The sequence below is a fragment of the Marmota monax genome, unplaced genomic scaffold (genome assembly GCF_021218885.2).
Source record: "Marmota monax isolate L192 unplaced genomic scaffold, Marmota_monax_Labrador192_F-V1.1 WCK01_AAM20220418_F8-fsc00002, whole genome shotgun sequence".
Lineage (NCBI taxonomy): Eukaryota > Metazoa > Chordata > Mammalia > Rodentia > Sciuridae > Marmota > Marmota monax.
In genome coordinates, this window is record NW_026693571.1 from 324192 (window position 1) to 351751 (window position 27560).

The following is a 27560-nucleotide window of genomic DNA, read 5'->3' on the forward strand; positions in this document are numbered from 1 at the left end:
TGTCTTTTGGAGTCAATTAAGGCTTATTTCTCTTTTCTCCAGATTTCCTGTAGAAAGGGTAAAAGATGCAAAATCAAATCTGTCAATTTTTAGTATACCTAACTAGAATTCTGTTTTGTATGACCTTTCCTCACTCTGCCCCTGTCACCAAATCTTTCCCAATAACCTTTTCTTCTATTCGTAAACCTGAAAAAAAAAACAAAACTGCTTTTGTTAACTAACAAAAGGTATCTTGGTGTTAAAAAACTATATTCTTAAATTTAATATCATAATTTCAAGGAGTTTCCTATTTGAAATCATATCAGTGGAACATCCCACCCACCCCTGGTGAGAGGATTTGAGCTCTTAATATAAGGTTATGTGCTGTGCTCTAAGTAAGTATTTGCTGAGTTTAATATAAGGTAATTTGCTGTGCTCTAAGTAACCCACAAATCTTCACCAGAGGAATTGTGGGTTACTTAGAGCACACCAAATTACCTTATATTAAACCCCCAAAGAGTTTTTGTATACACAATATTACACATTCATCTTAAATTCATAGTTTCAAAGAAATATAGACCATAGTCTGTTTTTTTAGCCTGCTAATAATTTATTTATACATATTTATGTTTTACCCCTCCCAGAACAATCCATCACTTCAACTTCACCTCAATTTCTCCCCTTATAAATCCTTCACTTCTTCAGAGAATGTGTACTGATTCTTCTGGGGTCTGCATCTCTGCTGCAGCCAGTTAATCAATCCAGCTTGTTTCCTGTAATCTTTAAGATGGACTTTATCACAGAATGATGCTATCAGTCCATCACTTACTTCTTTCTAATTTATATGGTTATTTACACATACAGCATTTCTCCAATTATGTAAAACACAGTCTCAAGTATAGAAGCCACATTTATTATTCCATCACTTTCAGAACAAAACTTGGCACATAGTTGTCATTAAAATTATTGATGAATGGATGGAAATATAAATAATAGGTATTTTTCAATTAAAAAGTTGAGCAATGATAACAAAGGATCGTGGAGACAAGATACTGATTTTGTTATATTCTTATTTTTAATTTTGAATGCCTTTTATTGAAATTTTCCATTTGGTGATTAAAATATCACTGGGACAGTTTTTCTCTATTATTTAATGATTTATTATAAAATATACTTTATATACAAGTATTATTAGAGTCTGTTAAATTATTTTAAAGTGATGGTATCTGTGCTAAGTTCTCACCAACCTCAGAAACATAATGACAATGAATATATGAGAAGAGACTTAGAACAGGTTTAGACAGATTGGGCTTCCAGTGATGAAGAATTCTTATATAAGCTTTGTTTCTAAGTTACTTCTAGAGTACAAACATTTATTTAGATTCTTTCAGAACTGGGGCAATAATCTATGGATGCCTAGAGTCTGTTTTTGTTTATAGAATTGTATTGGAACACAACCATGCTCTTTCATTAACATATCATCTATGGCTACTCTCAAAATACAATTACAGAGTCACAAAAGACCTTACAACATTTAAAACATGAAATTTTGCTGTTTAGTCCTTTATAAAATATATATGTATTGGATGAAAATTCATGATTTTAAAATGCATGCTTAAAATACAGATGTATAGAAGAACAGAGGGTATGGAAATAGATGTATATCTCTATACACACACACAAACAAGTGTATATTTTGTTTGTTATATTTCAATTTAATTTCTTGTATTAACACATTTTGTTAAATATTTTAATAAAAGATTAACACAGAAAGGTTTTTTTTTTTGTTGTTGTTGTTGTTTTTTTGTTTGTTTGTTTTTTTAGGAAAAGTAATCTACTTTTCTGCTGATACCATCCAACTAGCAGATCTTCTCTTTTGTTAATACCTGAGATGGAGGCTATTGCTAAAAATGATCTTCCATTGTCCACGCTCCCCTCCCCCCAGTTTGATTTGTTTACCCTTACCTGGTACCAGGAGTATGCTCGGTCTGATGGGTCAATGAGAATGCTGATGATCTTGGCTTTGGGGACTAGGGAAGCAGCTCTTTTAGGAGCTTCTTCTGAGTGGAAATAATTGGCACTTTTCTCAAACAGAAAGTCAGTAGTAACATTAGATGGAATTGGGAAGAAATCCATATACCTAGAAAAGGAACATTTTTCTCAAAATAAGATCCTGTTTTACACTTATGTACTAGTGACTGAAGATAATAGAGGTGTTCCACATATTCGTTTCTTTCCTAAATAAAATTCTGCCTTTAAGGCATTTTCCTCTATAGTTAGCAAGGGAAACATCCAGAATACTAATAACGCATTTTAAAAATGTTTTTCTAAGTACATTTTGTTTGCTTAGTAGCAGAATAAAGGTAAGAGATGATAAAAATGTAGACATAGAATAATGGCAACAATAATCAATCTAACAATTTAAAATATATCTAAATGGATTAATACTGTACAGATGAAATTCTAAATATTCAAACAGGAATAAAATTTGATCAAAATAAATGATGTACTCAGTTCAAAGGTATTTTAAATGAATTAGAAAAAAAACATTTTTTACGTTATCATAATAAAATATTTTTATCTCCACTAGTGTGTTGAGTTGATGTTACTTAAATATCTGTAGTAAATATTATTTATTTGTTTCTGTCATATAGAACCACTTACATCTATCTTTAGAATAATTACAATGAAAGATTAAAACATATGTATATGTTTACAAATATAAAACCCAATCCAAATTTCCAAGGTTAGAATTTGTATTTTATCTTTTACAATCTATTTACCTCCAGTGTTAACAAGGGGATACCTGTAGTCTCAAGCACAGAAATGGAGGATTCTGCTTCATGTTTTGTATTAAAGGATAAAAGTTGTCAAGTATAAAAAAATCAGCAGATGATCATATATATTTCAAAAGCAAAAAGGGTCATGTTTTAGAGGAAAAAGGATTCCTTAGAAACTACTTGGGTTGCATACATTTTATAATAATAGTTTCACTCTCCATCACCAACCCCTTCAATTCTTAAGCCACTGTGACTATAGACAAACAAGAAAAGGTAATTCAATAATTACTGAACTGAACAGTCACTAACATACATGTAAGGACTTCTTATTATAGTGTGTTGTTTTCTTTAGAATGAGATCATGCAACTTTCATAGACTTTTCAATTGTGAGATCTCATAGTTTCACATAACAATGTTTGTGGTAATATTCCAGTTGTTGAAGCATTACCAACTACAACTGGTTCAACTCGTTATATTTCAACCTTTTAGTGATATCTTAACACTCAGAGAAGTAAAGAAATCCTTTTATGTTTTCTGGAAAATGCATTGCTGATGATAGATCATCCTAGCCTCCTTTCAGAGAGAAAGAAATATACAAAACTTTTGGGAGAGTTGATGTGGTACATCTTCTGGTATACACTCTAGTTACAGAGAGTGCCACATTTTGGGATATTATTTAGAAGTTGATGCTGGTTGCAGGGGTGCTAAGGTTATCAAGAATGACTAGTGGTATCCTGTTTGATCCAAGCTTGCCTTAAGCTTGCTTGTTTTGAGGATGGTTCCAAATATCACAAAAAAGAGGAAATGAGCTGATTTTAGATAACTTTTAGTTTCTAACAAAGTGTCCTACCTTCACAGCAGTTTTTTATAGCTGAAACAGTTTGGGCTTTCAAATCCTACGTAGTTCTGAATGTTGGATCTATAGTGTGTTAATTTTGCCTGGCCTTAGATGCTCACAGAGAAAATAATATATGATCACCTATATGTTCACAATTTCTACTATAGAAATGTTGAAGAAGTGCCATATAGATTTGAAAAAAAATTGATCAATAAGCAAATAAATAAAAGAAATCAGGTTCATATTTATAGTATGGGACCTGGATGCTCCCAAAAATGTTCACTTTTGGAAAATACACATTCAGATTATCCATTGAATTAGCAAGCACACTAGAATGTCTTAATAATTTGAGGGTTAGAAGTGAATGCCTGCTTCCCTCAGCTTTGCTACTTCTATTAAACATAATACCTCAGCATTTTTTTCTATCTGAAAAATGTATATATTTTTTTCTTTTTTCAATACTCGACATTTATTTGCTATTTGTGCTGACTCTGAATATTTATATTTTTATTTGATTTTACTTAAAGCCACATTATGACTATAGGGGTTCTAAATGTTAACAGGATTGTATAGCTTTCCAACCTTCCACGAATCCCCATGTAACTCAAAATAATAATACCAATGGATAAACCATTAAACTTACATGCATACATAACTCAAATATTTTTTTCTGAGAAGTTCCAATTACAAATCAACTATTTGTCAAAGATAATGTTTTCTAATTTTTATTTGCCTTACTTTGTTTGTACCCTAAGCTGCTTGTCAGTTAAAGCAACCCTAGCTTTATCCATTCTCAAAAAATGCAGATCCAAGAACCCAAATAAACTAGCTGTGCCTAAGTTAATTCTTTAAATGACCCTGGGACTCTGAGACACACAATCTTCTACACCTTTTGGAACTACGATTATAAAAAGATACCTAAGTAGTTAATGCTTCATAGAGAAGCCAGACCAGTCTGATAAATGTGAATATTTGAAGTTGTTGCATGCAAAGCTATACTTAGTGTTATATATTAAAATTTGCAATAATTATCTGTCATTTGGATTAACTGCCTTTTATAAGTATATACTTTATCAATCAAAAATGCTTGTGTTTGGGGTAATTTTAGTGAGTTATATTTAAAATCCTTCATTGTTTTTTAATTGTCTATTTATTTAAGTCCTATCCTTATAAATGGCTTAAGAAACTTTTTGTTCATATAACAGTGCCTATACTGTACTAGCTATGATCAAGAAGGTTTTATTTGATATAATTCATGACAACAAAAAATTGATTATTCCCACAGTCAAGCAGCAGCTGAAGTAGTTGATGGTTCTCAATCCTCCATGCTATTATTTAACACCACATAATGAACATCAAGCTCTATATAGAAAAATTGGCAGTGACATACATAACAATTTTAGCATATGTGAATTCTAGTGGGTGTTCAAATTTGACTCGATCCATTAGTTTACCTTTTCATTCAGACTACCTCAAACAACACTTGTGGTGGGTGGTACTTATAAAACTGAGATCACATAATGTGACAAAACAGATATTAACATACATGACTCTTCTTGCTAAAATCAATGCAAAATGTGTGTTTATGCTCTAGAATTATTACAAGAATTTCACTCCTTTAAATTACTCCATCTAGCATTATACCCTAGCAGCAAAATCTCCTGATATATTTCATGATTAAAATGTTACATTGTACCATCCATTTCTACTCTATATTATAGTTTTGTATGTATCTACACTTTCACATTTTAACTATTTTCTTAAGATATCTAATTTATTTCTAATGTCAATTCAAAGGTAAAAATTTAAATTTCATAAATTTTTGATAGAGTTTTTATTGCTTTCATTACTCATGAGATATATACACATTTATATTTCTATATACTTATTATTATTGCCTAACCAAAACAAAATAAAAAAGTATATACATGAATTATAGCACCACATAATAAAAAGTGCGCAGGAGAAAAATATGAAAATGTTTTCTTAAGAATACAAAGGAATGAAATTTCTGAGTATCATACTATTTTTTTTTCTATTTCACATTTGCGATCATCATCACAGATAATTGATGCCAATTGAAGTTACATGTGAGCCTCATGAAACAATAAGTGACTCCATAAACTGAAATGAGTGTGTTATGAATGATTTTCTGTGTTCCTTCATGTTATTTGATCAGTTTCCAAGCCACCCAGGATAACTTTTATTTATGAATACAAACATACATGTTTCTAAATATTAACACTAAGATTATACTACGCACAGTACACAAACTTTTAGATTTATACTAATAACCCATCTTACCAATCAATCCCCCTGTGGTAGTTATTTCTATTAAAGAACTGTACCTCCTCAAAGGTTTTTGGGCTGGGGGAGTTACTAAGGATGGAAGGATGCATAACCAGGAACAGAAACAAAGCAGTGGTACCTGAAAAGACAAGAGAAATTTAGAAATTAATGTAATGAAAAGAAAGTTTCTACTATTAGCATTTCAAAGTTATTAAGAAATTAAATAATGTAAGGATCCAAACAGATTCATTATAATTACTTCTTGGATTAATGTTATAGATATCTAGCATTTAAAAAGAAACATGTTCTAAAAAAAATGGAGATAAAGGGATGTGAGAAGAAGCCTCTTTCAGGGATTAAGAGAATCATCTTTTCATTTTAGTTCAATCACTGATTTGGTCTGTGGCACTGGCTTTTAGCTTCTTTTTGTTTCACTTTTCTTAAGTCCTTGTATATTTCATGTGTTTTCTCAGTGGATGAAAGACATAGTGGATCTGAAGATATTTTAATTTAATATAGTACTGTATAAATAAAATATGTTATTAGTCAATATATTACATTACCAAAATGAATAGTTTGGTTCTCCTATAAAAGTTCTTGCTAAGGTTGATGAAAGTTAATTAAACAGAATTAAATCTTTTAAGAAGTTTTCATAAACTTGAGTGTTCTTTCATATTTATAACAGTAATATAGATATTGTTTAACTTGTTAAATTTGAAAAAAATAGTATCATTTCTTATTGACATAACTTAAAATATTAACAGTTTATTGAACAGAGAATTGTCTATCCTAGGAATCCATGTAAATTTGCAACTATTGTGGAACAAGGGTGTGAATTTTTTTAAGCGAGCAATGTCATAAGCTAAAGATTACTATTTTATTTGTCTAAATTAAGAGGTAGAGCATGCAGCTTAGTCATACATCTACAAAAGAAAGGGAGGCAGGTTAGGTTCAGTTTTTCAAAGATTTAACCATGTACTTAAAACTGTGAGTGTGTTTATAAATCACAACATAAAAAAAATTTCTGTACTATATATTCAGTACTCCTGGAAGAAAAATACACTACAGATTCTACTTCTCTATTCTAATGTGACTCATAGTTTATACAATCTGATGGAATAGGCTTTGTTAATTGTATTCCAAGTTGATACATAGAAATAGTAATCAGACATGATCTTGCAGTATTTCTCTTACTGGAAAAATTACTGTTCTAACTTTGCTTTGTAATACTGTCATGTTGCCATTTGCACAAAAGTTTGAAATTTCTTATATCTCTGATAAGCTTTCAGTAGTATTGTACTTAAATCTACCATATCCATCAATAGAAAAATCATTAAAATTACTATTTTTCAACTAATTGAATATTGACAGGTAAATTAATTGAAAGAAATAGTGTTTCTAGATTACATCTGAGCCAAACAATGAACGCTTTAAATATAATCACAAATAAATATAGGAAATAAAATATATATCTATGATATACAAAGTAAAAATGTTCTTCACAAGTTTCACTTAAAATAGTAATTTTCAATTTTTATCATATATCAGATTCACTAGAGTGCTTGTTACAACACAGATAGTTGGGACTATCCCAGAATTTCTGGATTGAGCCATACTGTGGTGTGGCTCAAGAATTTGTCTAGCTGGGGTTGTGGCTCAGTGGTGGAGCATTCGCCTGGCATGTGCAGGGCCCTGGGTTCGATCCTTGGCACACATAGAAATAAATAAATACAGGTATTATGCCCAAATATAACTAAAAAAAAGTTATAGTATACATATTAAAAAAAAGAATTTGCACTTCTAACAAACTATCTGGTGATACTTCGGCTGCTGGTTTGGTGATCATCTTTGAAAATGACTGAATTAGAAGAAATGTTAAACAATACACAAAACTTATTGGGGGAAAAATTTTATAGTATTTGACATTTACAGTAAAGTATAAAGAGCATGCTATTTGGAGTCAGGTAAATCCTAGTGTCAAAACTTTTGTTTCTAGTACTTACCGGCTATGTGAAATTGAATAAAAGTTATTTAACTTTCTGAATCTCAGTTTACTGATATGTGTAGTGGAGAAGAAAATACTTGATCAAAGTCAAGTGAGATAATCTGTGAAGTATTACATATTTAGTGCCATATCTGAATATTTGTAAAGCATTTTTAAAAATAAATTAATTGGAATGTGATTTAGAATTTAAATAAATAAAAATTCTAAATATGTTTATATCTCAACAATATAGTTGAGATACCATTCAGAAAAAAGCATACATCCTTTTAATTAATTAATTAACTTATTTTTGTTGTTGGGGATATAACCCAGGATTTAATGCATGCTATACAAACACTCTGCCTCTAAACTATATACTCAGTCCTAAGTGTCTTTTTTATTTTCAATGAAAAGAATAAATATTTGTAAAAATAAAAATCATAAATACTATAATATGAAAATAAACATTGATTATTTTCTGAAATATTTTGGAAAAACACTCTTTTCTGATTTTTATTTTTAAGAATTATTGCTTTTTAAAATAGAGTTTCATGACCAGCATCAATTAAACAAACAGAAAAAATAAATATAATGTAATTAATTTTCATAGTCAATAAAAGGTATAATTTTTCAGTGGTCAAAAAATAGATACATGATTTCTGAATTCCATCTTTATCCACACATATTCTGTGGGCTGGATAAACTGTTTTGTATATACATTTTGTCAATAGTAAATCAAGTACATAATGATAGTTATATACATTTAAAAAAACCTGTGAAGCTTTAGTTTTTATTTATTTTTTGTCACTGTAAAACACTCAAAAGTATTTGAATATCCAGATAACCAAAAATCTATACAAAATTAACCAGGAAAATACTTGTGACAAAACTGAAGTTAAAAGTAAAGTTATTTAGTGTGGTGCATGCCTGTGGTTCTAGGGGCTGAGGGAGGAAGATGCAAGTTTGAGTTTAGCCTCAGTAACTTAGCGAGACCCTCAGAAATTTAGCATGACCCTGTCTCAAAATTAAAAAGAAAATAAATAAATAAAATTTTAAAAGGAGGGGCTGGTGATGTAGCACAATTGTACTTTACAATACAGCAGTAAAGAGTCCCTGGGTTCAATCCCCAGTACCCTCCCTCCCCACCCCCCACCCCCCGCACACACAACAAAGTGTGGGAAAATAAAGCTATTTAGTTCTTATGGGATTGATCTGAGGAAATATTTTTGTCTGAGTAAAATATTCAGTTCCATAAAATGTTGATAGATATAGATAGCATGAATGAATCTTAAAAGTATCATGATAAATGAAAGAAGTTAAATACAAAAGACTATACACAGCATGGTTCCATTTATATGGAATTCTAAAAAAGGTAAAACTACAGTGATAGAAAGTAGTTGCCTTTGGCTGGGGATATGATGCAGCTTAGAGAAACTGGCTACAAAGGGATATGGAGAACTGTTTTGAACAACACTATTCTATAATTTGAATGTGGTGGTAATTATGTAACTACAGTTCACAAGATTTATCAAACTGACATCTAAAATGGTTGAATTTTAATGTAAGTAAATTATATCTCAATAATATTGGGAAAAATCAATTTCTATGAAAGGGAATCATTTTCAATATTATTTTCCAAAGACAAATGTCATATCCAAATAATAGTATATACATTTGGAAACCAAACTGAGTTTAGAATAAGAAATAATAATTCTGCCATCTAACCATAATATTAAAATACCTGTTTATCCAGCCCAGCATAAGAGGAAGCATCCCCTGCAGGGCTTCCTGAAGCAAACATGGTATGTCAAGCTTCAGAGAGTAGATGTACTTATCCTTGTATTACTGACAAGGTTATTTGATGACAGTGGGAGTTCACTGAAAAGGCTTCAGTTTCAGTGTTTTCCTAGATATCTTTTGACTTTAGATAGATAAAGACAAGTGAAATGAATAAGCACAAAGAAAAAATGTCATCAATACTGTTTTCAAATTGATATTTGCAAATGGGACTAAGAAAAAAAAATTAAAATACTTAACTCTCTGTGGACCTTGCATAGAATTCTCTTCAGCTTTTTCCTGAGTGGAATAGCAACAGTGCAGTTGAAATGGCTGTTTTCCATGAAGCCAGAATCCAAGAGCCTCAAATAATTTATCACGCAGGATACATTTTAAATGTCTGGCATTTTAAAGCTTCCATTGGGCTTCATTTTACTACTGATTCTTACAAAAACAAAAAATTTATGGAAAAAAAATTGCACACCAATTTAGGAAATGGTACAAAAGATTTCTCTTGGGTATGAATAAATACCATTTTTAGCACAAACTTTTTTGTTTCACGTTTAGGAATTCTGCTTGTCACCTATCTTTTAAACTTTTAAAAATTTGTCATCTCTGCAAGATATTGTTTACAAATAAATTATATCATGGAGATGGCAGACTAAAGAGGAGTTTACTATAGAGTACTAGATGGGGTTGATTATAGAGTACTAGGTATTTATATGTGTTCCTGTTGACTTTTGACAGACTCCTGTCACACTTTCTAAACACATGATTAGTTTTGCTTTCCGTTAACGTTTTTCAATAAAGATCTTTGGGAAAAAATGATATGTGCCACCAAATTAACTGCTGGATATTCAAAATGTATGACATCTACTTCATCCTTTTCATTAAAAAGAAACACTTTGACAAAACACTTAAGTCTATTACTGAACTAAACAAAGATCACGTAAGAAGATAACATGTTATTTATCCATCAGTTTTATAGGAAGTTTAAGAATTCACTGTCTAGTCATTTATATTTTTACACTCTTGGGTTAATCATAGCATTAAAGTTCTTACCAGTTTTCTGGGGTCCTATTACTAAGAATTTTGGTAAGCGATCACAGGTTTTTTCCTTAGACCATATGTCTCTGTGGCGTTTGTCATCACAAGGATTCTAAATTGAAGAAGAATATAGAGATGTATTTGTGTATGTTTACTGTGTATCATCATTTTCAACTTTTATCCCTAGAAGATATCACAGGAAGCAACAGGACAAACAAAGACAATTCTTTTGGTTTTTAATTTTTTTAATTGAAAGTCCTGAAATGGTAAATGGTATGACAGGTGTTTAGAGTGATGTCTTTTCATACTTAAGCCGAAAGTGAGGAGGTGGGAGAGGAGATATATTTCTATTTGGATATAAAATCTCATAGTATTTATAGTTTAACATTTTTCTGTTACTGGCCAGTTCTATGTTCTAATTTTTTGCATATATATATATATATATATATATATATATATATATATATAGAGAGAGAGAGAGAGAGAGAGAGAGGAGAGAGAGAGAGAGAGAGAGAGAGAAGCGCTTGCTAAGCAGACTATACTTTCTGCCAAACTAAAAGTTGACTAATTCAATATCAATATTAAATAAATAAATGAAATTTAAGTGTCAGATTTTTATTCTAAGTAACTTTAAGCTTCCCTGCTGTGCTTCAAAGGGATTTCCCTGCTGTGCTTCAAACTGTGCTTCAAATGGATAGGGATCTAATCATTATTATAATATTTAAAGAGATATCCAACCCTTCAGATGCCTTCAAAGATTGGTAATGTATATCTAAAAATGTAACTTTATAGACTGTGATGTTAAAAAGTACTAAATTTTAGAAAATGGGTAAAATGAAGGTGAATTACTTTTAAGATTCTGTTTTATACTTATAATAACTTAAAACCAATATCCATTGTGTAAAATATATCTAGAGTATCCCTAATTTTTAACTTCAAAGTTTGTATTATGTAATATTATGTGAATTGGGAAGAATTACAGTATCCCTGAATATTTTGTCAAGACTGGGCAAACAGGACCATTTTTTAATTTATATTCAATTAATACTGTAATCTGTTTTTTAGTGAAGACTAAGGTAAGAATATTCATATTGCTGTTGGGAAAAATGTTATTTTAAACTTGTTATCTAAAGTAATGATTTTGTTTAAAAATAAGGTGTTCAATAAGCAGGAAAATTTTATGTCTTTCCAGTGGATAACATTTGATGATGTTTTTGTAGTAGTAAGATGAAAAGATACTTGTTATAACAACTAAAAAGTAATATGCAGCTATAATTCCACAACCACCAACTTTAACCTGCTAAATATAGTTATGTCTCTTCTTGGAATTATCTGTTTATCCTCGAGGAGTAATTAGTTTTCAGTTCAGGGCTGAATGGATTTAATATAGAGTTCATAGTTGACCACAACTTTGTGAATATATTGAGTTTTACTTCTGAAGACTGTGTTGTTTTGTCATCAGCTCTGCACAACCTCTGGAGTCAGCAAGCATGGAACTGTTTCATTCTCCGCAACAACAGTAGATGTGTCACTTTGCTTAACTGACTCATCCTGTTTTTGACTTAGTATGATCATTTATAAAGTGCGATAACAACTATACCTACCACATAGACATTTGTGTTGGTTAAATGAATTAACAGATGTGAAGAGACCAATGTGGCAAATAATAAGTATATTAAGTTATTTGCTAAGATTATTTCTTTTCACAAGTTATGTTATAGAAAATTTTGGTTCAACATGGTTCCCACAGTTCTACAACACATAACTGTGCTTTGAAATCTGGTTATCCCTAGAGCAGTTTAATGTGATTTTTTTTTTTTTTCCTTAAGAAGTTCAGTGATTTATCCATGAAACATGCTACCATCCCTGGTTCCAAAATAATCCACAAATAATATTTCTGAAAGCAACTGCTATTCTGTAGCTACAAGTATGCCTTGTGGTTCAGGAAGCAGATGTCAGAAGTGAATGCTTCTCTGAGACCCTTTAATGTGCATTAGTCATTTATAGATAGGGGGATGTGTTAAAGGCTGACTGGTTGACTATCTGCCTAGCACAAAACCTGTTTACAATCTTCTAATCTTTTAACCTATTGAAATCTGCAAATAGATATCTCACTCCTGATTGAAAACATTATATCCACTGAATTTCCCACTGAAAACACCATAATTTCTAAGGATCAATAAAACAGAATCCAGCTTAATATGGAGCAATAACAAGACTACAATTATGAAAGAAACAGTTTCTCAGGTACACTAGCATTTCCCAAATGTACTTTTTTTTTTTTCAGATGCCTTCACTCTTTCAGATTTGGAATATCTCATAGAGGTATACAATATGATTGTGGGATTCATTAGTTGTACTAATAATTGAACCAATTTTACCTGCCAAAGAGGGTCTTTCTGATCAGGAAAGAGTTCAAAATACTTATGAGCCAGTTGCACTGGTGGCAGAGTCTGAAGACGCAGGTTGGTCCAGGTCTGCATGAAGTTGGCCAGATTAACAAATGTATATAATCCCAGTCGGTCATTCCCATAGTTAGACAAATGAGTCATGAAAATACTGATCTGAAAAAGGCAAAGAACTTCAGTGTAAACATCAGTTATTTTAATACTAGAGGACAACATAATCATAGCAATATTAGTTTTTCCCCCCTAAGGAGACAGCGTAAGGTTTTATAACTTTGAATTTCAGACATATTTCTAAACTTCTCTCATTATATTAATGTATACTATAGGATGTGTTACAACAAGACCTGATGGACACTTTCCCTGAAATTTTGATATATTTCATAACAAAAATAACAACAAAGCTGAGTGTAAACCAGTGGTGTCACATACCCAAGCCTTTGTAATAAAACTAATCCAGAATAAGGTATCCTAGATATCAACACCTAAGACCTTGTGATATGTAGATGATTAATCATATAGAGTGGCAGTATTTCAGGAGGTTGGGATTTTGTAATTTGGTCTATTTAATTCAGTTTATAACACTGTATTTCCAGTTTAAAGGGCATAAGTAATCAATGAATTATTATTAGCATTAACTGAACCTCCTCTGATATGCATTTCTTAGAAGCTATAATAACAAAAAGTGCCTTAGTTTTTATTTTCCATAAATAATACTCAGTGTATTATTCCCAATATAAAATGCCTTTCTAAGAAAAGTTTTTCAAGGCTGGGCATAATGTGCACACCAATAATTGCATTGGCTCGGGAGGCTGAGTTCAAAGCCAGCTTCAGCAATTTATCGAGGCTCTAAGCAACTTAGTGAGACCTTGTCTCTAAATAAAATATAAAAAGGGCTAGGATGTGGCTCAGTGGTTAGGCGGCCCTGGATTCAATTTCCAACAAACATACCAAATATATATGTTGGAGAAAAGATAGTCTTTTAACAAATGACGCTGGAAAAACTGGATATCTGTATGTAGAAAAAATGAAATTTTATCTCTATCTCTGACCCTGCACAAAAGTTAACACAAAGTGGATCAAAACCCTAGGGTTTCAGAAGCAGTGAAAATGCTTCAAGAGAACATAGAGTCAAAATTCTAACACATTATTCCCGGCACCAACTGCATTAACAATACTCAACATTAATATCAACACATGACATTAACAAGCTCAAGAAATAAAACCAAAAATATATAGATGGGATGGCATCAAGTTAAAAAAGTTTCTGCACAACAAATAAAACAATTAAGAGCACAAAGAGAGAACACACAGAATGAGAGAAAATCTTTGCCAGCTACTCTTCAGATAGAGCATTATTATCCAGAATATATAAAGAACTCAACAACAAAATTTAATACATACATATAAAACAAATGTAACTCAAATAACCCAATCAATAAAAGGCAAATGAATTAAACAAACATTTTTTAAAAGGAAAAATAAAAAAAAATGACCAGCAGATATGTGAAAAGTATTGAACATCCTTAGCAATAGGGAAATGTTAATCTAAGTGACATTGTGATTTTATCTCACTCCAGTAAGAATGGCAATCATAAAGAATACAAATAATTATAAATGCTGGTGAGGATGTATGGGAAAAGGTACATTCATACATTGTTGGTAGGACTAGAAATTAGTTCAATCACCTTGGAAAGCATATGGAGACTCCTCAAAAGACTAAGAATGAAACCACCATATAATCCAGATTTCCCACTCCTTGCTGTTAATCAAAAAGTACTCAAATCAGCATACTATAGCGATACATGCATACAAGGTTTATAGCAGCATAATTCAGCCACATTATGGAACCAATCCAGGCACTTATCAACAGATGAAGGAATATTGAAAATGTGTATATAAACAATGGAGGATTTCTCGGTTATAAAAAATGGAATTGTTCCATCTTCTGGTAAATGAATGGAACTACAGACCATCATGTTGAAAGATATGAAAGTCTAACTCAAAAATTTGAATATTATCTCTCATATGCAGTAAAGCTAGAGAAAAATTAGAATTAATTAAAGGAGAACAGTGGAGCTGAGGAAGGGACTTGAAGGGGAGGAAAGAGGCATGGGAAAGTAGATGAACTGAAATGAAACTGACCAAATTGTGCCATGTGCATGTATGAATACATCACAATGAATTGCACATTCATCTATTAGGTACAAACAAAAGAAAGAAAGAAAGAGAGAGAGAGAGAGGGAGGGAGGGAAGGAGGGAAAGAAAGAGAGAGAGAAAGAGAGAGGAGAGAAAGAGAGAGAGAGAAAGAGAGAAAGAAAGAAATAGAGAGGAAAAGAGAGAAAGAGAAACAGAGAGAAAGAGAGAAATAAAGAAAGAGAGAGAAAGAAAGAGAGAAAGAGAGAAAGAAAGAGAGAGAAAGAGAGAAATAAAGAAAGAAAGAGAGAGAAAAAGAGAGAAAGAGAGATAAAGAGAGAGAGAAAGGGAGAGGGGAGGAAGGAAGGAAGGAAGGAAAAGAAGGAAGGAAGAAAGAAAGAAAAAGAAAGAAAGAAGGAAAGAAAGAGAGAGAGAAAGGGAGAGGGGGAGGAAGGAAGCAAGGAAAGAAAGAAAGAAAGAGAGAAAGAGAGATAAAGAGAGAGGGGGAGGAAGGAAGGAAGGAAAGAAAGAAAGGTAAAGTACAACGAAAGACAGTAGATGAAGGGAAGTTGGAGGAGGAAGGAAGGAAGAGAAAGTGGAAGCAATGGAGATTGAACCCAGGGGTACTTAACCATTGAGCTATATCCCCAGTCCTTTTTTATATTTTTCATTTAGAGGCAGGGCCTCACTAAATTGCTGAGGGTGGCTTTGAACTTGTGATGCTCCTGCCTCAGTGCCCCCAACCCCACTGAATTTCAGGCATGTGTCACTACACCAGCTAAGTAATGGGGATTGTAATAAATTATTATATTATATTATATTATATTATATTATATTATATTATATTATATTACATGCATGTATAAGTATTTCAAAATGCACTCCACTATCTGTAACTATGGATCACTAATAAAAATGTTTTTAAAAACGTTTGACCTTGTTTGTATATACATAAGTAAAAAACAAGGTACTTGTTTTTTTATAAAAACAAAAAGCACAAGGTAAATGGTAAATACTATATACATTACCATTTATTAAATATATATATATATATATATATATATATATATATATATATATATATATATATACTACTTGTAAACCTGTAGCTAAGAGAAGGATAAGGGAATCTATGCTTTCCAACCTCAACCCTAAGATTCTGTTAAGTTCCAGGTATAGGGGATGCATGCATTGGTACCAAGATTAAGAAACAAAACATAGGTTGTAGTGCAAAAGCAATTGACAATGCCATAATTATTCTTTTTCTTTTGAGAAGATGGAGGACAGTAGAGGAAATAGATATAAAAAGTTGTTTTATTATTATTCATCTTCATGCTACTTAGATCAAATCCCTGCTATTTTCATTTTACAGAATCATCTGTAACGGTCCTAATGATGATGACACCAGAATATAATTTGAGGATTAGTGCAAAGACTCTGATAAAACAATATGGAGATTACACAAAAATCTAGGAATGGAAAAACCATATGTCCCACCTATCCCACTCCTTACTATTTATCGAAAAGAACAAAAACCAGCATAGTATAATGATATAGCCACATTAATGTTTATAGCAGGACAATTCACAAGAGCTGAGCTATGGAACCAGCCTAGATGCCTTTCAATAGATTAATAGGTTAAGAAAATATAACATATATACACAATGGAGTTTTAATCAGCCATAAAGAAGAATTAATTGATGGCATTTTCCATTAAATGGATGAAACTGGAGAGCATCATGCTGAGTGAAATTAGCCAGATTAAGAAAATCAACAATTGAATGTTTTCTCTCATATGCTTCCACCTTCTGATAGAGCAAAATAAAGAGCTTGGATATTATACAGATATAGGGAAGATGAGAGGAGCAGGAAGAGATCAAGAAGTGGGGAAGAGGGATATGAAAGGGGAGTAAATGAAGAATGAATTTGACAAAATTAGCTGTGGGCATGTATAAATATACCATAGTAAGTTCTTCTTTTATGCTACTTATAAATTACCAATGATAATAAATTTAAAACTGAGTGAAAGGAATGCTAGTAGAGTAGAAGGAAATTAAGTAACTTAACGCCTCACTTTTGCTGAGGCTGGCTGTGAACTCTTGCCTCAGACTCTGGAGCCTCTGGGATTACAGGCATGCACCACCATGCAAGGCATGATATAGTTTATTTTAAAAGGAATGGGATTTAACAGAAAAAAGAGGGAAGTGGGTGGGGAGAAAATAAACGAAGACTTGGAAGGCAGAGTTCAGGGAAAGGAGTATGGAGTGAATGGGGATAAAGTTAAAGTAGATGTCTCTAAATAAAATACAAAATAGGACTGCAGATGTGGCTCAGTTGTCAGTGTCCCTAAATTCAATCCCTGGTAGCCCCGTGCCAAAATAAATAAACTATTATCCTCTTGTCTTTGACTTTGTCCTTCACAGTAAAACAGGAAAAAAAAAGGTGTTTTCTGCCATTTATCAGCTCTGTAATCTTTAAAAGTTATTTCAACTTCCAGTACTTATTTGAAAAGAAAAAAAAATCTAACAATAATAACTACCTGATAGGGTCATCATGACAATAATATGCAAAATAAAACATTTCAAGCCCTGCCTGTCACATGATTGCTTAATACACAATTGCTATTTATTGCTTTTGTTATGTTATTGTTATTTTGGAGAAATATCATCCTTCATTTTATAGCTTTCTTTTATCTTTCTTCCTAGACCTTTTCAGTATAAATCTCCAGTCTCTTAATTCTCCATTTTTTCTTGCATCTGTCTTCAGATCACTTCCTCTACCAGGCAAGAGGCTATGGTCAATGATAAGAATATCCCTCTTACAATGATCTTCAGATTCCTAAATCACCTTTCTGTTGTCAGTGCCCTGTGAATCTGAGGCTTTGGATCAACTTTCCCAGATAATTATTTCAACCCCACATAGGGATTGCTCAGTACATCTAGAGAAAAACACACAATAGGAGCTATTCTTATCATAGAAGCATGTGATCCCTGATCTCAATTAACCCTCAATAGTATTAGATTTTCTTTATATTATTTTTTGTCACCTCACTGTTGAATTTCCTTTAGAAGATATTTCAAATTTTCATCCCTCTTTTGAGGCCTTGGCTAATCTCCATTCTCTTTAGCTGCTCTTTCTAAAATTGACAGGGAGTAAATGTCATTAGGCAGTAACTTTGTCAAGTCTCTTACCCTCTGCATATACATTTGCCTTTGCCAGTACCCTCAAGTAAAGCTGTACAATTTCATATTCAAGGCTACTATATTTCCCAAAGCTTTCATGCCTTCTACTTTCAATTCCCACAAGATCTTACTGATCACTTATTCCTCTGCTTCCCTCTATTTTCAATACTTTTTATTAACAGGATTCCTCACTAAGGAAGGATCCTTCCCTAATAGCTGAAAAAAATTTCTGAATCTCTCTCACCTTAGGTTCACTCTTGAGTTTTTGTCTTTTCTAGCCACTGTCCTCAGTCAAGTTCTTTGAAGAACAATACATAGATGCTGTCTTTATTCCTTGCTTCCATTCAAACCTTTGAAACCTGGTTTTTGTCCCCTTCCACTGAAAATGGTTTCCCAAAGGTGTGTGATAGCCTCTTAGTTCCCTAATCCCATGGACACTTGGTAGTCTATATTAACCAACTGCACCAATTCACATCATCAACCACATTTAATTTTTTTCTCTAGTTTTGGTTTTTGTGAATGTTTTACTTCTACTCCCTTTCTTCTCCTCCATTGATTCATCTCTCTCCATATTACATTTATTTATTTTTTCCATGTTTTAGTTATAAATATTTTAATTATTCAAACATCATTATGAAGAAATCAAATGATTGAAATGCAGTAAGACTAAAGGACAAGATAAACTAGAACGGTGATAACTACCAGACTTCGGCTTCTACTTTAAATTTTTTTTTTTAATTAATTATTTTTTTTTAGTTCTAATCAGCTATAAGTGCTTTTTAATTCATTGTACACAAATGGAACAGACTTTTTTACTTCTCTGGTTGTACTCAAAGAAGAGTCACACCATTCTTGTCTTCATATAAGAACTTTGAATAGTGATGTTCATATGATTCCATCATCTTTCCTACCCCCACGGACCCTTTCCCCCTTCACATTGTCCCATCCAAAGTTCCTCCGCTTTTGATGCCCCCCATTATGGATTAGCATCCACTTATCAGAGAAAACATTCAGCCCCTGTTTTTGAGGGGGGATTAGGTTATTTCACTTAGAATGATATTCTCCAACTCCATCCACCTGGAAATGCCATAATTTCATTCCTTTTAAATGGTAATATTGCATTGTGTATATATACCACAGTTTCTTTATCCATTCATCTATTAAAGGGCATCTAGGTTGGTTCCACAGTTTAGCTATTGTGTATTGTGCAGCTGTAAACATTAAAGTGACTGTGTCACTGTAATATGCTGCTTTTAAGTTCTTTGGGTATAAACCGAGCAGTGGGATGGCTGGGACAAATGGTGGTTCCATTCCAAGTTTTCTAAGAAATCTCCATATTGTTTTCCAGATTGGTTGCACCAATTTGCAGTCCTACTAACAATGCATGAGTGTGCCTTTTCCCCCACATCCTTGCCAACAGTTATTGTTGCTTGTATTCTTGATAACTGCCATTCTGAGTGGAGTGAGATGAAATATTGCAATAGTTTTGACTTGTCTAATTAATAGAGATGTTGAACACTTTTTCATATATTTGTTGATAGTTTGTATCCATATTACCTTTAAATAGCTGATGTTTATCAGGGTTTTGTTCTTTACCTGCTGTCTCCATGTACAATTACCATATTGATCTCTAAATCTCAAACTACCATTTGTATCCTCTTCTCAAATTTTATGTGGAAATATCTAAATGTCTAGTTGTCATTTCTTCTGAATGTTCCATAGCCATCTCACTTTAAACATGGCTAAATTGAATATTGTATATGTTCCTAAGAGAGTTAAGTAAGTTCTAGGAAAGCAGGGACATCATTTGTCTCATCATTGCTAGGTCCCTAGCACCTAACCAACTAGAAGATGAGGACAGAATAGATTCTCAGTAAATAAAAATTTGAATTAAGTGAAGTTTTACACTTTGTCCAGTTTTTGTTTCATATTACTTAATTTTGCCTAAAGTTAGTACTGTTCATATGATGAAAAAAAAAAAAAAAAGGTTATCCTGAATACTTATCAACTCCTCACTCAACTGATCTGATTTGTTAACATTGTCTCTTTTATAATTCATTTCCTCCTCTTTATTATCATTTGTACTTATCTGGTATAAATCCCTTATTGCCTCTTACCTGGTTTCTTTTAAATCCTTCTGAGTGGTCTTCATCTTTCTAGTATTTTAGTACTATAATTGGTCTTCAAGAATAGAATTGTCCAATATATATATATATATATATATATTTGTCTTTTATACTAAAAAATTTAAATTATATATATATATATATATATATACAATTAATTTTAGTGATGTATTTAGCCTTATAATAATATTATCACTTAGTACATAATAAGTATTAAAATTATTAATGAAATGTTTTAAATTTTTTTAATACTAGGTCTTCAAAGTTTGATGTAGCATTTTACATTTATAGTACACATCAATTTGGAGTAGCCATACTAGACAGTGCAGCTATACTGTCTATTCCCTCAATGCTTTAGAAATCTGTCATAATCTAGTATGCACCTTCTTTCCATCTACTTTTACTTCTTTTATAGAAAATGCATCCATGAATTTGTAGATGCAATTTGATCTATCTGAAATTCTGACTTCTATTTTTAACATCCAAGACTTTCCCAGTTTAAGGAGATCACTCTTTTTTTTTTTTTTTTTTTTGTCTCCACTGTTACCTTATGCACTCTTATAGCAGCTATTGCAATAGTTGTCTTGATGTGTTATATATTCCTCTTAGTGAACTAGGAGCTCACCAAACACAGTGACCATGTTATAATCTTTTTTATCTATGGTATACTTCATTTAAAAAATGCTAGTTAAATGTAAGTTAATTGTATAATAGACTAATGATAAGTGTTTGTTGAACAGATTGAAATCTATCTCATTTCATGGAGTCTTTTTGCTTTTAAAAATCACATATTCAAGGTGAAATAAAACCATAAAACATTCTAAGAAGAGATAAAAATGCTCAAAATTGTTTTCTCTAAATTGTTTAATATGGAATATATATAGTAAACATTTTATAAATGGTTGTATATATAAATTGTTTTTAAAATAAAATATTGTTTGTGCATCTTAAAGTATACTATAATTTGGTACAAAATATTTGTCACAATATTATCTTTAGAATGTTACTGTGTAATTCAAAATGCTTTTAAACCTATACATATGGTAATCTAATCATGAAAATTTACATAAAAAGCTTTCTGCTGTTGACCTTTTAGTGTATTGTGTATTTATTACTTATTTACTTCATTTTTTTATGGTTCTGGGAGTCAAACTTAGGGCCTTGCACATGCTAGGCATATGGCTGGCCACAGAGTTGTACCCCCAGCTACCTTTATGGTATTTATAGGTTTTTATTGTTGTAAACAATACTGGAGACATTGTATTTATATATTAGACTATTCCTAAGAAAACATTTTAGAAGTGGGTGAAATCACTCAAACACAACAGCATTTTAAAGGCTAGTATTCTATGTACCACCAGGCTTAGATTCAGCACATTATCCCAATTCCCTGGGCTTTGTTCCCTGTTCTCCAAGTGCATGAATAGACACAAACCATGAAGAAAAAGCAGTTTACTGTAGTCAATAAATTTACAGTTAAATTTAGGAAAAACTGCCCTCTTAATTTCATCATTGGTTTTTATTTTATATAATTCTTCTGGCTGGGATGCATTATTTCAAAGTTGTATTAGCTTTGACTATTTAGATTTGAATTGATGAGTCACAGTTGAGTGAGAAACCAAATGTAAATGAGAGGTAATAAGGGAGTTGGATAAGTGGTCTATCTTTCATTAAACTATGAAAGAGGAAATGATAGTTTTAATAGTTCCTTTTGAATTACTTGTGAGGATTCAATGAGATAATACATGTTAAAAGCTTCTAACAACATGGTGAACATCCAAGCATTCTGAGAAAGATGCAGGCAATTAATTTCATTGGGTTAAACATGAGATTGAAAACCTGCCTTGAAATTCTTATATCAAGGCTAACTTGTCATAGTTAGTTTATCTACTCTGAAGAAGGTGTTTTCAGTTAAGTTTTTGTTCCACTGTGATCAACACATCAGACAAAAAAAACTTAGAGGAGAAAAAGTTTATTTTGGCTCATAGTTTCAGAGACTCAGTCCATAGTCATAGCTCAGTCAACTTTATAGATCTGGACCTGAAGTGAGGCAGAACATTATGGCAGAAGGGTGTGGCAGAGAAGAACTGTTTAGTTCAAGATAGTCAGGAAGCAGAGAGGACACAAAAGACAAAATATAAACCCCAAAGTCATGTCCCCAGTGACACACTTCCTTTAGCCACACCCACCTACCTATAGTTACCACCTAGTAAATCCATATAAGGAGATGAATCAGGTGATTAGATTATAGGCCTCATAAATTGATCATTTCACCTCTTCACAAATTCAAAAATATTCTTGCATTGTCTCACACATTAGCTTTTGGGTAGCACTTCATATTTAACCATAACAGAACCTGTGTGAACATACTCTAAAATTCATTTGATTCTTACATCAGGAAAAATAGTATGAAATAACAATGATAAGAAAAACTAGAAGAGTAGGAAAAATAAGTCAGCTAGAGACAACTTTGTCCTTTACTTTTTTTTCCCCCAACCAGATGGTCTCTGAAGCTATAGGATTGTTTTGAAATAAATGGTCATGACATAATCTCAGTGACATGCCATATGATATTGTCATATATTATATGGGCAATAATAATTTTTATCTTTTATCTTAGACATTAAAGAAAAGGATACAAGAGAAAATCTGAAAGAGGAGTAGGAAGAGTTTATTATACATCTGCTTCTCTTGATGTATTTGTAAAATGCAATTAATGGAATAATTTATGGTAAGTTTCTTCATTAGGTCATCATACACATTTCAAGGACAATATTTGCCTTTGAAAAAACTGTGTTCTTAAAAATGACTGTGACCCCAAACTAAATATATCCTCCATTCAACTTCCACTTAAACCCCAACTGACATGAAGGAATATTTGATAGAGGGAAAGATAGAAAGGAAAACAGAGTGTTTGCAAATAAATTGTTTTGGGGCCCATGAGAGTAGGGGGCTTTGAGTCATTAACTTCTTTAGTTTACCAGTAATCCCTCTTTTGAGGAAAAAGGGAGAGCTCTGAAATGCTCTGAAATGCAGAAGATTCTAAAGTGATTACCAACAAAGGAATAGAAAACATTTCACTTGCAGTGTATTAGGATATGTAGCAGTTTATGAAAGTTCAGCTACACAAATTTACAAATATTATTTTCTAACTTTAACTAAGCTAGCCATCAGAAAATATCCAAGTATATTCATAAAATTTTTAGGAAATGATAGTTTGTAGCCAATACTAATAATGAAAGTACAAGTGAAGAACAGGAAATCAGCAGAGCCAACACTTGTACTATTTCTAGTATAAGGCTGTCAGCCACTTAATAAGATGTAAACAATGATGCTGTAATCAGATTTTTAAAATATGGATTTATAACCACTAATCTTAATAAGGAAACATTCTGATTAATAAGACATTTAGGAATTTTAGATAGTTCATCATTTAAAATTTTATATTTGAATAGATTCTTATGGCATAAAAATATTAATATAAAATGCCTTAATAAAATAATATTTAATAAAAAATCATTGTGTAATATAAGCATTAAACAGAATTCATGAGATATAATAATTAAAGTAGCCTTATTGCTTTATCCAACTGCCGTTTAAAATATATTCAGTGTCCTGGTTTTCCCCTTATCCTTGGGTGAAGGTGAGAACAGGGATGGATGATCTTATGTAGCTTTAAGTTGATAACACAGACTTGACTTAGTAGTTTAAATCTTCTGATTCAGGTAATAATCAAAATGCCAACTTTGTTGCAATATTAAATATTTTCTTCTTTTCCAAGCTGCAATTTGATGCAAAAGAGGATAGATTGTCTCTTCTTGAGTAAATGATTTTGTTGTTTTGCAAAGTTTTTGAACCCTTACTATTTGGAACATGAAGGTAAAGGAGAGAAAAGAGATGAAAGGGAAAATCCCTACTTGAATTGAATACTGCCATAAAACTGTTTATAATCACCTTTGGAGTGATCACTGTTGGGCTTCATCAATATAACTCTCTTTACTAGACCAGCATACCACCCTTTGCCAGGATCCTTCTTGAATAAGGTTCCTTTCAAAAGGTCCCCAACTAGACACTAGGATTTAGAGGCCTTTGATTTGACTTTGAAAAAGAAGTTGTGAAATATCCATATGTTGTCTTCCTCTGTTGACAAAACTCTTTAGTTAATCTTTCTCATCCTTTCATTTTATCTGTTGTGAATCAGCCATCAATTTACTGGTGTGTCTCCTGCAGAGAATATCTACCAGGGTTTCCATGGTCCTAGTTGTTAGGCAGTAACTAGCAATGAGCAGTGAAATGCATGGCAAGGTCACAAGTGTTCTTTAATTTACTTTAGGGTTTTCTTTAAACTACTTTCATAGTGGATAAGAAAGCAAAGGGTGGTAGTTTCTTTGTAGAAAATAAACAGAAGCAAAGGAGCTCTTGGAAAAAATATGTCAAAGAAAAGGCTTAATGGGACTAACTCTTGACAGGGTCCATTGAGGTTGGTATGAAGCTAGGAATTATGGCTAGCTATGTCTGGGAAGGAAGATTCCTTTTAGTAGTGCAGGCTCACTAAGGTAACTTCTCACCAGCTGCTGACCCCAGTTCCCACATTAACATGGGCTTAACTTGTAAATGAAGCCCCTCTGAATAAGATGGCCATCCTGACATTCTGGAGAGGACCAACTAAGGTCAAAAACTAAGGTAAAAATGTGAAGGAGGAGTTGAACACATGATTGGTGAAGGTTGCTAAAAGAGGACCCCAGTTCAGTAATAAATTTGGAGATAGCATGTCTCCTTTGTAATTCTTTGCTCAGAGATGGCTCACTCATTTTCTCAAGAGTGCTCCTTGTTTGAGCCTTGCTTTGCTTTGTCTTCACTTTCAACTAACTTTCAGTTATAATAAATTTTCTTGCATGGTTTTTGGTGTCTGACTTTAAATTTTCTTTCTTCAGATCCAAGGTTTGGAGTTTCAGCTCCCCACTCTTCTTTGACACCAGTGGCTCTTGAGTCAGAGCTGAAGTGAAGAGCAGAGGAGGCATTCCTGCCTCTGTTCTCCCAGGGGTACACATGGTGGGGATCATGCTCTCTGAACACCAAATTTGTTACAAGTTTTCCTCACAAAGTCTTCTTAAGTTTCAGAAACTTTTTTCCCTGGATGTGGTTGGTAAATTTGAAATTTTAGCATGATGGTCCTTCTCATAGCTCCTCACTTTTCTGTGTAATGTTTTTTTTTTTATATTTTTTGCTATCAGAATTATTTTATGATAAAAAATAAAATATGCTAAATGTACTGATTTTATCCTTCTCCCATGGGAGCAAAAGACATTTCTGTGGTTTAAATTCATCATGCACTGTTTTTTCTATCCAGCTTGTGTGCCTTAGTCATCAACTAATACTCTCAAATGAAGGCTCAATTGCATAATAATTTGGCAAAGAGCTTTTAAGATTTCAAATTTGAAATCTGATAGGCTTTAAAAGAAAGCTGAAAGGGTAAATCAATTGCTCTCAATTAGGCACAGGTTTCAAAGGAACAGGGATGAGGTCAATGTAATTTAAAGCAATTTAGCTTGAAGTGATTTGCCTTTTTTATAACATTTATGTCTCACTTAATTTTTCTGGCTATCCATTCAGAACTGCAAGTTCAGCCTTTTTATTACAAGCTACTGATTGATGATCAATTAACATTTCTGTTAGGTATCAGAAGAAGTAATTCCATTGGTTTAATTCATTGATATTACTTTAACTTTCTGAAAAAAAAAAAACATTTACATGCCATGAAAGTGTCTGCATCTCTCAGACCACCAATTTTCAAATACTTTTGCCAGTGTCCAAGGCTTCTGTTGTTCTGATTGTCTCTTCATTACTCTGAGAAACACTGCTGCAGTTATTTAGAGACCAAACAACAGCTGAACTTGTTCTATTAGACTCACTAAGTGACAGGATAGTGAATATATCTACAGCTTATTATAGATTTTAAAAATGATTGATTAAGGGAAATCCTTTTTTTAAAACCAGAAACATCACAAAGGTTATGTTAGATTTTGAAAAGGAAACATCTTTGTTTTCTAGCAAAAAACCATTTTGCCTCTAAGTTTTAAAGTAATGCCTCCACATCATAATGAAGAAATAGAGAGGGAATCAAATTATATGTTGTTAAAGTTATTTAATTTAAACTCAAAGACTTCACAGAATTTGTAAAAAAAAAAAAAAAAAAAAAAAGAAAAGAAAGAAATCTTTAAGAAAATTGGTCCACATGAAAGTCTGACTTTGGCTCAAATGTGTATGAATCAAATTAGGTTTGGAGTTCAGAAACTTGAACTTTTTTCCCTGGATGTTGATGGTAAATTTGAAATTTTAGCATGCATGATGGTCATTCTCATAGCTTCTCACTTGGCTGTCTAATATTTTTTATGTTTTTGTGCAATCATATTGATCAGCTTCACCAGGAAGTTTCAATTAATTTGTATTTTCTTATGTGGTTGAATTTACCTTGGAGTGGGGAAGATATCAACTTACCAAACAAGCATATTTGTTTATTAGTTTTGTGACTTTAAAAAAAAATGTTAGGTTTACAAAAGCTGGTAAGTACTTGCTAAGTCTCTAAATATTCAAAATAATTTACAATTTTAGTTTTGTTTATTTATTTTACGACAACCCTCTAATCATAAAACATTGAAGATTTGGAGTACTAATCTTGTACATACACTAAAATCTTTAAATATAGGATAAATACTCAAAGGACAAGCAAGTACAATACTAAAGAATGAACACTACTTAGGTGTTAACAAAATCACCCAGAATTAACTTTAAGAGAGAGAAAATATAGTCCTTGACTGGACTTCTGTGAGTTGCATGTAGCTGTTTTGATTGAAATAGAATGTTTCAGGAAATAAAATTTGGCCAAAGATAACAAAAATAATAGCTTTTCCAGAGCTTTGGAATGGAGAAGACAACCAACCTACATTCAAGAGGTACTGTGTAAAAAGTTTATCAAAATCAAAAGACCTAGAAAGGAATTTATTTAAAGATGTAGAA

The 27560-nt window shown here is 32.1% G+C and overlaps 1 protein-coding gene across 2 annotated transcripts in view; it reads right to left on the reverse strand.

The window, feature by feature from the left end:
• LOC124102602 (bifunctional heparan sulfate N-deacetylase/N-sulfotransferase 3) overlaps nt 1–27560 on the reverse strand; it is a 171628-nt gene that overhangs the window by 12548 nt on the left and 131520 nt on the right. For both annotated transcript variants that reach the window (XM_058583739.1, XM_046459054.2), the window contains exons 7-10: nt 13076–13258; nt 10710–10806; nt 5903–6026; nt 1945–2119 (exon numbers count right to left, since the gene is read on the reverse strand). In XM_058583739.1, coding sequence (XP_058439722.1) covers nt 1945–2119; nt 5903–6026; nt 10710–10806; nt 13076–13258 — 579 coding nt within the window. The remainder of the gene's footprint in view (nt 1–1944; nt 2120–5902; nt 6027–10709; nt 10807–13075; nt 13259–27560) is intronic.